This window comes from Ammospiza caudacuta, chromosome 1 (assembly GCF_027887145.1).
Source record: "Ammospiza caudacuta isolate bAmmCau1 chromosome 1, bAmmCau1.pri, whole genome shotgun sequence".
NCBI classification, from domain to species: domain Eukaryota; kingdom Metazoa; phylum Chordata; class Aves; order Passeriformes; family Passerellidae; genus Ammospiza; species Ammospiza caudacuta.
In genome coordinates this window covers 5625866-5641947 of record NC_080593.1, presented here as the reverse complement: position 1 = coordinate 5641947, position 16082 = coordinate 5625866, and the positions used below count along the sequence as shown (strand labels likewise).

The 16082-nt window shown below is 49.1% G+C and overlaps 1 protein-coding gene across 2 annotated transcripts; it reads right to left on the bottom strand.

Moving 5' to 3' along the window:
• Nucleotides 1-452: 452 nt before the first annotated feature.
• CSRNP1 (cysteine and serine rich nuclear protein 1) lies at nt 453-15762 on the bottom strand. 2 transcript variants are annotated; one of them, XM_058814827.1, is made up of 5 exons: nt 15668-15762; nt 8622-8817; nt 6106-6365; nt 5357-5653; nt 453-4290 (listed from the first exon to the last, which is right to left on the bottom strand). In XM_058814827.1, exons 2-5 carry the CDS (start codon nt 8791-8793, stop codon nt 3304-3306), a joined length of 1716 nt encoding a protein of 571 aa, XP_058670810.1. In that variant the 5' UTR covers nt 8794-8817; nt 15668-15762; the 3' UTR covers nt 453-3303. The 2 variants fall into 2 exon arrangements, with proteins under 2 accessions (XP_058670810.1, XP_058670802.1); XM_058814819.1 differs by lacking the exon at nt 15668-15762 and having other exon boundaries at nt 8622-9780.
• Nucleotides 15763-16082: the final 320 nt, after the last annotated feature.

The window sequence follows — 16082 nt, the reverse complement described above, 5'->3', positions numbered from 1 at the left end:
TTCCTGGGATTTATTCATCTTTTTTCCTTTGTACAGTGGGCTGCTGCTTCACATGCTACTCTCTTCTTTCCGTGCTGTTGCCATGACCAAGAGTATTTTTTCTGTTTTTCCCCAGGGGCACAGGACCATGGTGATGCTTCTGCCCAGCTGCATCCTTCCAGGTCCCAGGGGGGCCATGGGGCAATGAGAAATGATTTGTAACCCAGGAGGAAAAGTGGTTTCCAGGGTTTCCCAAGATTTCTCCTTGGTGATGTGGATGCTGCCAAGATTGTTGTCTATTCTATCATCCCTTAGAGACAAGCAGCCACCATCTACAAGGCTAAAAAGTTTGGGAAAACCACATCGCATGCATTGATTTTTACTCTATTTAGAAAAAAAAAGAAAAGGTTATTGTGTCACAAAAAGGACATTAGTGAAGAATTTCAAACAAAATTATTTTATTGAAAGTGTAATGGAAATTTCTTCATATTGCTTTGATGAAATGAGAGACAGCAGCTGTAGACAAATATGCTTTTTTTTTTTATAAACAAATGCAAATGGATAAGGTAAAAATAAAGCATTTTTTTTAACTTGTACCTTTAAGCAACATAATCACAATATATACACAAAGAAAGCTAAAATAAAGCTATGTTGAAACCAAAGTGTTCCAACCAATACATTAGATAATTACAGATTGTGTCAATAAATACCCAGTTTTTAAACTGTTTAACAGGCAACTTTTTACACAGATACCAAGAAGAAAAAAAAATTATATATTTACAATTCAGTGCCCTGGGGAAAAGAAAAAGAGAAAAAAAGTTTTTTTCTTTTTTGGCACCAACACAAATAAAAAGAATAAATTACTGAAAAAAAATCCAGAAGGCAGGAGTTCAATCCCAATAATTCATTAAAAAAAAGTGTGTGTGTGTGTATATATATATTTATATATAAAATATATAAATATATTTTATATATATAAATATATATATGCAGAGAAACCTAGGAATGTTACAAAATATATTAGTGCCAATAAATACAGAAGGCTACCAGACTTTCAACTGTCAGTATTTTGGATGCAGTCTGAAGGAACTGAAGGAGCTACCACCTAGGAGATAACCGGAAAGGGGATTTTTCAGTCTAAAGAACCAATGACGACAATGAAAAATAATAATAAAAATAATAATAATTATAATAATAATAACAATAATAATAATTATAATAATAATAGATATATCCAGGAAATCCTCCATCTGCCAGTAGTATTCCTACAGTCGCCTTGCAGGAGGAAGCGGCGGCGAGCGTGGGCTCAGGACCCGATCGTGGCCATGGGGGTCAGCTCCACTTCCAAGTTGACCGGCTCAATACCAGAGAAGATGTACAATTAAATAGCAATAATAAGGATTTAAAAAAAAAAAAACCCCAAGCAACCCACGTATCGTACGCCAGAAGTTTCCTAAATTGCCGGCAGGTTTGCAGCGAGGCACCTGTCGAAGAGCAGGTATCCAAGAGCACCATCCCTGTGGTCAGGGATAGAAACAGTTCAGCCAATGGAAAAATCCTCAAATCCGTGTGTCAGGGTTGGTTCCCTTGTCTGTGTGTCTCTGCACCCCCAGAAGTTCCCTCCAGCTGCTCCCAGGGCAGCAGAGCTGGGGACACCAGAACTGTCTCCTCCTCCTGTGCTGGTAATGCCAGGAATCACTCCCATCACCAAATTTTCCAAGGGGGAATTTAAAGCCAGTAGGTTTTAAATCCATTTTGCTTTTTCCATACCACTGGTGTAGGCACTTAGTGTATCACTGATGCACAGATTTTTTTTGTCCAGTTACATCTCATGGCCAGTGTCATGCTCTCAGACTGACTTAAATAACAAAAGGCCAAGGCAGCCTCCAGCATCCTTCCTAAACACAAAGGTTTCTCTCATTTTAAAAACCAAAAGCCTTCTGTTTTCCAGCTTGGTCTTCAGGTCTTCAAAAACTCTACTCACAGGACAAATAACCCAAAAAATTTCATATCCATCTGTTTTGCTTGAATTACTTGATTCGCCTCTATAAAAATATAGTACAATCAGCGTGACCCACTGGATTTAGGAGCTGCGACATCCTCAGTGCTGGGGAGTCCTAAGGAGCACTTGCTGAGGAGCTTGAGCACTGCTGCTGTTTTGGCTTTGCTCTCCCAAAGCCTCCCATGAGGGCTGCCAAGGTCCTTTTGGTTCCACCTCCCCACCGCTGCTGACAGTTCCTCTGCATATTCAGGCACCATAACTGATGGGGAAAGATCTCATGGCCAAATGCCTAGGAAATTAAATAAATTATAAAATAATTTACAAAAAGGGGTTGGGTTTTGTTTCGTGCTAGTATTAATGTTACTCCTTAAATAGTTGAAGGTTTTGCTTGCTTTGCTCTCCACAGTGACATTATGGAGACCAAACACCATTCTCATGTCTACGACAAGGCTGGGAGAAACCAAGGGACGTTGCACAAACTCTTCCCTCGTCCCTCCCCTCCCACACCACTTCTGTTCAGTGTTTTTAGAAATGTGAAGTGAAGACCAACATCATTCAGACTCAGAAAAACCAGGGTCATCTTCCTCTTGAAGACCTTATTGCCCTTCCAGGTCATCGACAAACCACAGTGCTATTCACGTACTACAGGTAGAAAATAAATAAATACAGATATATTATGCAAAAAAATATGATTGTACACATAATACATCTGAGGTATTACCAATTTAAATAAGGTTTCATGCTAGTTCAAGCTTCAGTGGCTAGTTAAATTCTGGAATTTGCAATAAATAGATGAAGAATGATTATGTATATAGTGTATGGATCTCTTCTGTAAACCTCGTCAGATTTAAACGTAAGAGTGTGTTGGGCCAACTCTTACGCAAACCACAAATTTTCACAATAAATACAGCATCAAAAAGTTGCCTTAAAAAGTTCCTGCAACACTGAAACGTTTCTAGAAGGGGCTGTATGGACGACTGGCAACGTTAGCGAGGAGTTTTTCTTAACGGGTCTTTTCATACAAAACACAAGGAAATTCTCATGTGAAAGTCTTTCTCCCTCCCTCCCTTCCCCACCCCATCATGAAAGTTTAGAAATTTTTGCACAAACAGTGAGAGAACTGATTGCAGCTGCAGTATGTCAAAACGTCCATGTTGTATAAAGACCAAAAATAGTTAATTTGCTTAGAAAGTCTTCTGCTGTTGCTGTTTTTTCCTCCTTAGATTTGAGTAGCACACCATCCTTTCAGTGAAAGTTTGCCTGTCCAACTGTTCCTCCGTTTTCCTTTTGGCATCAGTCCTTGCCTGAGCCACATCAGTGTTTCACACCTTCACTGTCTCCATCAGTGATGACTTGATGGCATCCTCCAAAAGTTGATTGTCTGTGAAAGGGGCTGGGGTTTCAGGGACGGATTCAGACAAACCAATGAGGGACTCCAAGAAACAGGAGCCTTGATCTCCGGCTTGTGGGAAGCCAGGGAAATTAGGCAACTGAAACTGTAACGCTGAGAAGTTATCCAGGTTCTCATACTCCTTTAAGGAGTTGTAAAGGGGTCCCAAGTTATAGTCCGAGAAGGACTGGAAGAAATCCAAGGAATCAGAGGAAAGGCTGAGGTCGGCGTAGCTCTTGGAGCAGGGCTCAGTGGAGGAGGGGGCGCAGCAGGACAGCCCATCGCACCTCCCGTGGGCTGCATCCTCCAGCAAACCCCCGCTGTCCTGGTTGGCATTCTCATCCAGGCACTCCGACAGGTGGGACAAGTGGCCAGGGATGGGCTTGGCCTCGCTGCCGTGGTCCTCGATGAAGAAGTCGGTGGGATGGAAGCAGCCGAGGTCATCCTGGCCACGCCTGCTCTCCTCCTCGGCATCCGAGTCGTTGAAGTGGAGGATGCGTGCCAAGCCGTCGTCGTCCACGTCCGACTGGGACTTGTCGGAGGGGAGGCTCTCGTAGGGCTCCTCCAGGTCCTCGCTGGGGTGGGAGGAGATGGAGGAGTCTGTCATGTCACTGCTGCAGCTGTTCTCCCCCAGGGCCTCCAGGTCGGGGCTGAACTGGAAGGCAGGCGCCAGCGGCACCGCGCGCTCCTCCAGCGAGCCCTTCCCTGCCGCGCATCCCAGCACAGGGAGCCGCTCCCGGAATGGGGGCTCGGCCTCCGCCACCTTCTCGCTGCTCTGCTGCTGCTGCTTCTCCAGCTCCAGCTTCATGATGGTGTGGATGAAATGCGTCTGCACGCGGGCCTGGTTGAACTCGATCCTGCCCTCGGTGTTGCCGCAGCCGTCCTTGGTGCAGCCGCAGGGGAAGGAGGTGTGATCCATCTGGCAACAGGGAAAAACAGAAAGGGAGGGTTAGGATTGAACCCAGTGGCATAAAACCAAAACTGCCCGTGACTCGCCTGCCCTGAGAAACCAAGTAACAGCTGAGGGGTTTAAAAGCAGGAAGAAAAAAAAAAAGAAAACCACCCTGCTCTTTTGAAGAGGTGTCATACAAAGCTGGATTTCAGTACAAGTGAAGAAAAAATATTCCAAAAACAAAAAGCAAAATAAAATGGTCCAAAAGGAGACATAAGGGAGCAAAAGTGAGTTTTTTCTTTATTGCTGTTTAATGATTTCACTATCTGATCTGCAGCAGCCACTAGAGGGGAGCTGTGACACACACATGGAGCACCCGTGTGTGCGCACCCACCTCCGCCACCCCCAGCTTCCAAACACGGCAGCGAGGGAGAAAGCAGCGCCCAGAATAGGGAATGAGGCTCCCTAAATACAGCTGGGCAGGCACCTGCAAAAAATACCCTGAAAAATATAACTCCCTAATTGAATAGAGGGGGATTATCCCACAGTGCAGGTGGCCTGCACAGCTCCGCTGTGGGCTGACGCTCAGCTGACACTCCCACGTTCGCCTGAGCACGCTGGGATTTGTGACACACACCAGAAGAAAAAGGAATTAAAAATAAAACCTGGGGGAGGGGGAGAAAGCGCAGCCTCGTGTGAGGAGCAAGGAGCTCTTCCTTGCAGACATTCCCACGTGGCCCAACAGGAGATCGAGCAGGTATGGATCTCATGGGAATGTAAAGCAGGGACGTTCTCATTGCAGCGTGGGGATGGCTGAGTGTGTGATTTGGGAAGAGAATGCTTTCAAGCAGTGCCTGCCTTGCAGCCTGAGGGATGCTCCAAGAGCTTTCCTCACCTCCAAGGGGAGGTGGAAGCAGATGGATTTACAGGCTGCCCCAGCCCTGTCCAAAGATTCCAAAACCAAAAAGCAAAACAAAACGGTCCAAAAGAAGACATAAGGGAGCAAAAGTAAGTTTCTTCTTGCTCACAGCCCCCTGCTCTAACACCCAGCTGGAGCCACAGCATCCCCTCATGCCCAGGGGTGAGGCTGTACCTGACATTTAATGCCTGCCAAGCTGCAGCTGCAGGTCTCGGGGTCGCAGACCTCGCGGCAGTCGCAGCCGCAGTCCTCCCGGGACAGGCGGATGTTGTGCAGCTCCCGCTTCTCCTCCTTGTCGATCTTCTTCACGCCCACGGCCTTCAGCAGCGCCCGCCTCTTCTTGGCGGGGTAGGGCTGCAGGAAGAAGCCATCCTCCAGGTCCACGTTGCTGACGTCGATGTCGTCGTCGGAGATGTCCTCGATGGTGAGCTGGTTGGCCTCCTCCGACTCCTTGGTGCCGTTCATGGTCAGCTGAGGGCAGAACATGGACAAAGCGTTAGTTTGGGACTCAGAACCATTGGAGCCCGCAGCTGAGGGGAAATAAGGAAGGGATGAATTCTTCCCCATGGTGGCCAACCTCAGGATCAACATCTAAGTCAAGACCTGACTGGTCTTTCTGACTGGGATATCAAGTATCTAAACCAGAAATGAAAAGACTTTGGGAGACACCAAGAAGAGTCTCAAGTGGATCCCTGGACAGAGAGGTACCACCAAAAGAGCAAAAATGTCTTCTGTGTCTTTTCACTTTTCAAAGGTGGAGAACTAAATGAAAGTCCCCCACTGGAGCCTGTGTTTTTTGGAGACCCAAACTGAGAGTTAAAGATTGATGTTCTCAGGTCTCGGAGGCTCTTACTAAAAACTGGCCAATTAACCAACAGCATCCACCAGCTCCCCATCAACCCAGCCCCACACTCCTCACTCACTTTCCATTTCAACGCTTCCAACTTCTCCTCTTTTAATTTCTCTTCGAGCTTGCCCCGACGGACATTCTCCTGCTCCTTTGAAAACTCTGCCAGCGTGAACTGGCGGGAGGAGCTGTGCTTGCTGACCATGCCCAGGGTACAGCCCCCACGGCTGGGCACGCTCGTGAAGCCCTGGCAGCGTGGGAAGTAAAAAACAGTGACCCGGTCAAACTCCACATTGTTCTTCTTTAGTCGCTTGGATTTCTTCAGGATTGACGTGGCTAAAAAGGGAGAATTGAAAAAAAGAAAAAACACTAAGCCATGCTGCAGATGGAATAGAAATATTACAAACAGGCAGGATTTGTAATTACTCTCTCAACAGAAAAACGCTGGGACAAAGCTACAACATTGCTTGGTGGTGTTTTAGGAGCTAGCACTTCAGAGGTGGGATGAGGATGGAGAGGAAGCTAAGCCAAGCCTTGCTGCATCAGAGTCACTGATGACATTCACCCTACAAGGTGGCTGCTGCTTCTCCTTCCTGCTTGACTTCCCCCAGGAACATCCATTTGCTTATTCTTCACGTGTGGCAAAGCATAATGAACAAGCAACCTACACATCTGCCTCTCTAAATCCACTCTGCCCCACGCTCAGGAGCCCCTGGTCTGCTCCTGGGATGCCAGGGCATTGCTATTCCTGGTGCTTCATGGCTCCAGCTTCTGTGGCAGGGCAGAAAACAGCCGAAATTGCTGTTTTTTCCTGGTACTTCCTCTCACCATCCACTGGGAGGAACTCTGAATCTGTGGTTTATTCTCAAGAGACTCATTTGAGAGCAGCTGCAAAGATGTTAATCTTTGTGCAGGTGATCCCTGGGTAAACACGGCAATACATGACTCTGGTTTATCTTAAACTGCTGAAACATGCTACACATCACTTAGAGCAGAGCCTCTCCAGAGATACCTGGCCTTGCACAGCTGCACATGCAAACACAGGAGATGCAGGGGGAATAATTAGTCAGGGCAGGTTCAGAGCCAGTGAGTTTCCACGAGTGTGGCCTGCCAAGAAAGCAAAGCCAGGCACAGCCACATGAGTGTGGCAGGAACAAGAGCCAGCTACACCCAAATTTGTGGTGGGGAGGCATTTCTGGTCCCATTCTCTGCTAGTGCAGGGGTGCTTTGGTTGGAAAAAAATAACCCAGAAAGGATGGGTGAGTGCTGCAGAGCTGGGATCAAGCCCTGCTCTTTGGGAAGCAGAGCCACAAGTAGCCCTGCATGGGATCCAAGGAAAATTCTACAACAACCCGAGGGGCTCAGCTGGTTTGGTGGGCCCCAAAGGCTGTGAAAGTGCAAGACTGGACAGTTAACTGCACCCACATTTCACAGGTCTCACTTGCCAAAATACAGTGTTTCGGTTTCATGTGAAAACAAAAAAAAAAGATAAAAAAGAAGTGTTCACCCAGCTGTGTCAGCAGCTTCTGCTCAATAGCTGGGGGTTCACACTGGGCCCTGCAGTCACTCTGATCATATCTCTGCACTGCGAGTTGCATTTTCACAATAACCTTGACTCAATCTCCTAAAACACGAGCTCTTTATCAGAAGGCAAGTTCACCACCACGATCATCTATCGGCCGAGCTGCTGCACTTTGGCATTTGCTTCCCTCTCCCTGCACCCCTCCTCTGAAATTGTTTTCCCATTCCTGACCCTTTTCCAATTGAGCCAGAGAGCACAAAAAGTTCATTGTTTTGTCACAAAACCTGGGAAGACAAGCAAGAATGAGACTCTTTATTATTACAAGACTTCTAAAGCCTTTTCAGACCACTGCGTGTTTGTGTATGTCTGCTAAGTGGACCTTAACTGCTACATACAGTGGGTGTTCAGTATAATTTACTAGGTTGGACTATTTCTCCTCCATGAAGATGTTCTTCTATTGTACTTTTTATTTTTCCCTTCACATGGCAGATAAAGGCTTTACAACCCTGCCTTCTGTGTGTTTTCCTAAAAGCTCTCAAAACTTACATTGCTGGGAAAACAAAATAGCTTTTATCTGTACTAGCCGCTCAGGCAATGTCAAATGTGTCATGTTCTTTGGCAAAGTACCCAATTTACGTAGGAAACAAGTTCTGAAATGGTAATTACGTTACTGGTTAATCATTTTTTAAAAAGAGCATTACAGGCCTTCACTGTCTGTGAAACAGCTTGACAGGGAATTGAGGGTTGGTGGGATGGTTCTGCAGCAAAGGCTTGGAGGCACCCACATGCTTTTGTGCACACCCATCCTTGGGTTTCTATTCCTGCAAGCCTGGACTTCAGCAAAAATATTCCAAAGGAATAATAAATACTGGAAGGAAGGGCTGTGGAAGACCACTGTGAGGAGGATGGATGATTATAAACCAGTGTCACAGCAAGGAGCAGGTGCCACAACTACTTCCAGCCATAAAGGCGTGCCCCAAGGGGGTCTCTGTGAGATGATGAGCCACCACCACCCTACAAAAATCCCATGCAGAGGCATGGCTGACCCTGGGAAAGCCAGAGCTACTCACGGGTGAAGCTGGACATTAAGGCAGAGCTGGGCTTGGGCTCTCCACGGGAATTCTCCTCATCAGTGTCCCAGCCTGAGGATGCTGAGGAGGACAGGGGGGAGCAGGAGGAGGAGGAGCAGTAGGTGCTGTCATCTCCCAGCTCTTCATACTTCCTTTTCAATACTCCGCTCATGGTGACGCCGTTTTTGTCATATAACTGGAAAACAAAGGGAAAAACACAACATGAAGACAGGGAAATTTTAGCAGTTTCTAGTAATGAGCAGGACAGCTGTAACCCCCAGCAAGGCTTCCCCATCAGATCCACTTGGCCATACAGATGTGATTCCCAAAAAGTGCTGCCCCTAAAACACCTCATCTCACTACACTCACCGTGCACACCTGTGAATTTCTCTCCCATTTCCACAACACTGCAGAAAAAACTGACTATCCCAGACAACAAACTGTCCAGAAACCAATCCAATCAACACTAATGTCATCAAACAGTAAGTATTACATTTTGCTTACTAATTCTTTCATGTTCACTCCTCACCCAGATCGCTTTCTATGCAGTTACAGCTTTAACGTCTTGCTAATTACAAAAATAAGCCAGTTTGCAGAAAACAATCTGTTGGCATGATTTACTTGCTACAGCCCCTCGGGGAAACAGACTTATTAAATGAAGCACTGAAATACAAATATATCAACTGTGAAGAACAGCCCTTCTCCTCACGGTGCCTTTCATAGTCAGTCCCCCATTCAATAAGCTATTCTTGTTTAGGCTGGGTTATGTATCAAGCATAGAAGCAATTAAAAACAACGCAGCTAATTAAAAACAAAGGAGCTCTGTACTTGCCTAGATTCCTAAATTTCCTGCATGCTTTGCCCCTGCTCATCTTAAAGGAAAAAAAAATAAAATAAAAGAAAGCCAAAAATAACTGTGTTGCATCTTTTAAACTTTGCTTTTATAAAGTTTGTGCAAATTCGGGAGACATAAAAAGAAAACATGAAAGCCTTTGCCTACAGTAAGTTTGGGCAATGCTCTCAGGCACAGGGTGGGATTCTTGGGGTGGTCCTGTGTATGGCCAGGAGCTGGGACTTGATGATCTTTGTAGGCCCCTTCAATTCAGGATATTTTATGATTCTAATGGACATCAGCACCCACTCAGCCTGGGATGCATTGATGGTGGATCATTCCACCTTTGAGACTCTGGCAACACCAGCCCAGCTCCCCCTGCTCCTGCAGAAGCTTATTTGGGAGCCAGTGAGCCATCCCCAGAGCTGAGAGCTGCTGCCTGAGGGGTGGCTTGCTCTGACCCCATCCCACCATGTAAGACACAATCACATTGCAGGGATGCAGCCCCAGCCCAGGAACTCCTTCCAGCAAGGAGGGGAGAGCCCCAGCAATGTGGGATGCTACCAGCCACCCCATAATACACAAAAGCTAAAGCATCCCTAGAATTTGGATAACCTGGGACAGCAGACAGCCCTGGGATGGTGGCAGTGCAGATACAGGGGTGCCAGACACACAGTCCACATCCCCTCCCACCACACGAAACTTCTCCATTCTTTGCAACCCAAACACTTTCTCACCCCGCTTTGCATGTCTGAAGTTAAGTCTCTGAAAAAGAAAAAAAACAAAACAAAAAAGCTCTAAACCTGCCCTTCTGACAGCACAGACACCACACCAGTGGCAGAACGTCCCCACCATGGGATTTTCAGTGTCCTGACAGCCCCAAGCAGTATCACGTTGCGGGACAGGAGCACACAGTTCCTTCCAAGTCCTGCACCAACCCTCCCTAATTATGTTTACCACCAGCTTCCCAGGAGACAATAGTCACCTTAAAGGTCACAAAAGTCCCTGGCTGGAGCCCTTCCCTGGCCTGGAGGAGTTAATCATTGGCTGCAAGGCGTGCTTACAGGGCCAGCCCATCCCCCTGAACCTGGGGAGAAGGGATCCCTCCTCCTCCTCAACAGACCTGGAGCTGCAGGTGGTTTTGCCACAGAGGGGTTGTTGTTTTTTTGGCCCTAATCCAAAATAGATGCAGAGAAGGTGGATTTGGCCACCCTCCAGCAGCACATGTCCTACCCAACACCTGGATTAACCCCTTTGCTGCCTGCTCCAGCTCCATGGCAAAGCTGAGCTCGCAGGTGGCCGCAAAACAGCGAATAACAAAATTTTATTTGCTTTATTTTTGTGCATGTGCCTCCTGCTCTGTCTCTTTAGGAAATAATCAGGAGCAAAGAAATTCTTGAAATCCATAGCCTGGGCTGCTTTTTGTTTGCAGAGGTTTGCAGACCCCACTGTCCACACCTGGAATGGGCAAAAACTTTGCAAAAAAAAATCCCTCATGTGGCTTGAAAGAGCATCAGCTCCTGCTGCAGAGAGAATGCTCCACAGGACAGTGAGGGATGACAGTGAGGGATGCCACTGTAGTCAAGGGAGGGAGGAACCCTAGAATGCCTGTAGGACACATTTCCAAGAGCAAACACCCTCAGAGACGCGGTGCTGACCACATCCAAGTGCCGTGGGAGACACCAGAGGCTGCTGGAACAGCCAAGGCCATGCTGCTGAGACAGGGATAACTCCCAGGGCTGGACCAAGGATGCAGCAGCCCTGATGCTCAGGTCACCTTTCCCATCAGGGGCTGCACCACATCCCCCCAGAGCCAGCCCAGAGGGAAACCAGAGCGCTCTCCCACAGCCAGAGAACCCAGCTAACACAAACACCAAGCCAGAGCCAAGGCAAGCTGTGCATAAGATGGTGCAATTCTATTTATTTATTTTTTAAATACTATCACCAGCCAGGAGGATGAAGGGAGGTTTGTGCAGCTCCCCATCTATGCGAATGAGCCTAATGGATAGGGGGAAAAAACCACTTTTGGCACACTGTCTTCTTCAAGACACCTATTGTTTTGTTAATGCAAAGGAGGCGTTGTGCAAACAGGATTCCCCGCTAATGGGAAAAAGCTGGTGAACCTGCTGCCCACAAGCCAAAATATAGTGATTTTCTCCTGTCACACCTTCCCCCTCATTGCTGATTTATGGCTGTGATGTTTTCCAAGCCAAATTTTCAAATCCTTCTCAAGAGAGACATAGTGGAGCTTCACCCATCAGTGTCTGTTTCTACCCTACCCCAAAAAATCCTCCAGACAGGCATTTTACTGCCAAAGCCAGGGTGATCCTCTGCTCCCCTCCTCACCCTGGCATGTGGAGACAGAATTCACACCAGCAGTTTGGACGCTGCCTTTAAAGCCATGTCACCAAGGCCACTGGTCACTCAGCCAAAAAAGCCCCGAGGCTCATTCAGACACAACGAGGATATTTTAATTGCAGCAATTTTGCAAGGAACCAGCAGTGTCTTAAAAGCAAGTCCCAAAAATGTCCACAGAAGCATGGAAAAAATAAATTTCTGTATCTGAGTTTGCCATTGCAAATCTCTGCAGGCTCCATGGAGTGCAGGATTTTACCACCTTCTCTCTCTCTCTTTTTTTTTTTTTTTTTTTTACATAACCTGAAATAAAATAATCCTATCTTCCTTTCAGTTGCCAAAAAAGACATTCTGTTCTTGGCTAAGACTTCTTACTCATCTATTTTACTGAAAACAGCTTTTGGAACAAGTACATAATGCAATGGATCAAACCCGCAGGAATTCCTCTCTGGCACCAGAACTCCCACTATCCTGGGAATACTTTCTAACAAATATTTAGCCCAGATGTGCATTCCTTTCTTTCTCTCTCCCTCCTTTTTTTTTTTTTTTCTTTTTTTTTTTTTTTTAAGCATTAAAGTTTGGGTGGGGGGAATAGGAGGGGGCAGTCCAGTTGGGGGGGGAAGGGAACCCAATCTGCAAAGCCCCATTTCTGGCACCCAACAAGTTGCAGGGTAAAGCCCTAATACACTGGAATGCAAGGAATTAATGTTTTAACTATCCTCCTCTTGGACGACGTCTCAACAGTAAATATTTCGAGTAATTTAGATTTAAGAAGGTTTGGCATTGGTTTAGCCAAGTGCAGAGGAAGGCAACTAAAAAACCCCTACCAGTGTCCAGTCTCCAGGAAACTGCACAAAGAGGCTTTGGGCAGAATTGGGAGGAGGAGGAGATGTTTCAGAGCTGTGTTTGGGGGCTGTAGATGTGCTTTGAAGCAGCAGCACAAGCCAAGCAAAGGAAACTCCTCACAGCGACTGCAGCAGCTGCCTTTGCTTGTGCCACAATTCCCATGGCATTGCAGGAGAACACCCAGGAGCAAGAATATCTCAGATTTTGGGGGGTGTTGGTTGGCAGAGCATCCTAAAGAATGGAAGCATCCCGATCTGTGCATCAGTAATTGAAAGCAAAGTTTCTTTTGCCAAGCGATCAAAGAAACAATCCCTCTGACCCCCCCCAAACTCAGCACAGTGCACTAAAACCATTTGTTCTCCGGTGACTTTTTGAGCTGGTTTGCTGACTTTAAACCTCAGGGAGACAAAGTGGAATTCTGCACGCCAGGAGGGCACAGCGGATTTATTCCAGCCCACAGCGAGGTGGATGGAGCGTTCCCAGCACACCGGGACGCTGGGAGCGAGCTCAGGACCGCGCTGAGCCGTGAGTCAGAGCGGCTCCGCTCCCTCCCCCGGAGCCGCAGTGGCTGTGCAGGTCTAGCAGGAGTAAATATTAGTTTAAAAAACACCACCGCATATTTCAGCCAGGTACGGCTGCGAGGGCAGCTGGTGGAGCGGTCGCCGGGGTTGGTGTTTGTTTGCACGCCGCCGTTTCTTGCGGGCTCTAAAGAGATCTCGGTGTGAGAATCCCCCCAAAAAAGCGCTGCGGAGCTGAGCCTGCCGCTCTGCAATCCCAGAAATCTGATGTCTAACAGCAGCGGTGAGCCCAGCAACACCTCAGGGTTATTGAATAATCGCCACGCTATCAGCACTGATTCATTGCTCAATCATTTAACTATTTTAATTCTTCGCATATTTACTTAAGTGGTTTCCCCCGTGCCGCCGTGACAGCCTCCCGATGACAGCACTTCCCAATTTCGGGGCTGGCTGGAGCCGAGGGGAGCGGGATCATCCCACCAGGAGCCTCCAGGGGACAGTCCCACGCGTGTTCCCAGCCACATAAAGCCGTGCTTTCCAGTTCAGACCAGATTATTTTCACCCAGCTGGGTCTAAGGTTTCATAACCTTGCTCCGGTTAAAAATAGCCTCTGCCTACTATGCAACAGCAAAACCCAAAGTACGTCGTGCTGCGGAGTGGGAGCATGAATCAGTCCGTAGCACCGCGAGTTTGTGCTCCTGTCAGAGGCTGAGCAGGCAAAACACCTTCCCCGGAAGGAGCAGCACAAGTGCTTACTCCAGCTCCTAATTTTTGGAAGGCCACAAAGGAAAAAAAAAAAAAAAAGAAATAAAAGAAAAAAAAAAAAAAAAAAAAAGGCTTGTCAGATTTTTCTACCAAGCCCCTTAGTTCTTGCCGTGACAGCTTGAAAGGTAAATAAGAGATTTCAGCAAATACATTAAAGGTTATCTGACACGGCCCAAAATGAAAGGAGGTTCGGATGTACTCGGCGCAGATTTTGCTGTAACAAACAGGAAAACAGCGAAGTGTGCTTTGTCTAGGAAAATCCTCTATTTGATCACACCTCATGAATAATTCACACCAGGTTTCCATATTTGTCCTCCTGTAGGTACACGCTGTGCGTTACCTTCCCTGCTATATATACGCACGCATTTCCTGCGCTGAATTATTAAAGCCTTTGCCGGGAGCTGCGGAGTCTCTCCGGGAGGAGAACAAACCCAACCATCCTGAAAATAACCCCACCCCCCTCCCCACACACACACCTTGACGGGCCACCTCTGCAAACTGCTCAGCAGAGCAAAACTAAAACCATTTTCACGAAAAAAAATAAAGTCATAAAATCAATTAATAACTGGCGATCAATTGCTGATAACAGATGATAAGACTTAACCTAGCAGTGCTGGGTGAAGGGTTGGACTCGGGGATTTTAGAGGGCTTTTCCAGCCCTTAAGGATTCCCTCATTCTGTGACTTCGAGGTTTGTAAACGGCCGCGAGGGTTTTCCCTCCATCCCTCCATCAATCCATCCATCCCACCCAGGCGTTGGCATTCCAGGCGTTAGCGAGGCTGAGCTGCTTTAGGAAAGGGCTGTCCCTGTGTGTCAGCCTCTTCCTACAGCGACATTATGTAACTCGGAGGTGACAGACACTTTTGAGGATGCCGGGGGTAGAGGAGGGAGCGGGAGGGAGCAGGCAAAAAAAAAAATTATAAAAACCTGAGAAAACTTAGAACTCGGGGGCGGGAGACGGGGTATCCTTTTTTTTATTTTATTTTTCCCCTCCTTTTTTTTCAGGTGGGCTGTAAAAGCCGCGATGCCTTATTTCGGGAGGCGGCGGGGGGGTGTGGGGGGTGCCCCGCTCCGTCTGTCCGCCCGTCCGTCCCTCCGTGCGCCCGTCGGTAGGTGTTGCTGTAGCGACGGGAAAGCATCCCCAGCCGGGCGCATTTGGGGAAGAGCGAGCCGGCAAGGCTCCCCCCAACCCCCTCCCCAACCTTTCTCTCAACATCAAAAAATTGGAACCGCGGGGATGGAGCGGAGCCTGGACTTACCGGGGCCGGGGTGAGAAGGGAACTCTGCGCTACTCCTAATAAATATCATCAAGCTGCTCGGGTGTCCGTAGGGCAGAGTGCGGGGGTCCGGCTCGGGGGCGCAGCGAACCCGCGGCCCTTCCCCCGAGGAGGGAACGCGGTCCCGCTGCCCCGGCGGCTCGCGGAGCTCCCCGGCGGCTCAGCCCCAGCCGCAGCCCCGCCGGGCACGGCAGCGCGGCCAGACGGCGCCGGGGCGGCGCGACCGCCGGCAGCGAGCGGCGGGCACCGGCAGCGACCCCGGCACAGCGGGCGGGACGGCTCCGAGCCGGGAACCGGCGGCCGAGCCCCGCGCTGGGCAGGCACCGAGCGGACCCCGCAGCCGCAGCCGCCGGTGGTGAAACGCGAGAACGAGAGCCTCCCCCTCGCCGCCTACGCCGGCTCCCCCATCCCATCCCATCCCCATCCCGGCGCCGCTGCCCGCCCGGTCCCTACCTGCGGCGGCGGTGGCGGCTCCGGCTGCAGCGGCGGTGCCTGGCGCGGCGCCTCCCGCTCCGCTGCCGGGGCCGGGCCGGGCTGCGCCGCCCCGCGCTGCCCTTTTCCGTCAGTGGAAAACTCCGGGCTCTGACGCAGGCGGTGACAGGAGCGGGGCCGGCCGGCCCGCCCGGCTTCCTGCCCCCGCCGGGCGGGGCGCTGAGTCAGGAGCGGCGGGAGGCACCGCCCCGCATCTCTCTGTACCGCCCCGCATCTCCCCGCACCGCCCCGCAACCCTTCCGCACCGCCCCGCATCTCCCCGTACCGCCCCGCATCGCTCCGAACCGCCCCGCATCCCCTCCCACGGCTCGGTATCTCTCCGCACTGCCCCGCATCGCCCCGCATCCCTCCGGGCCGCTGCGAGTCCCATGGGGAA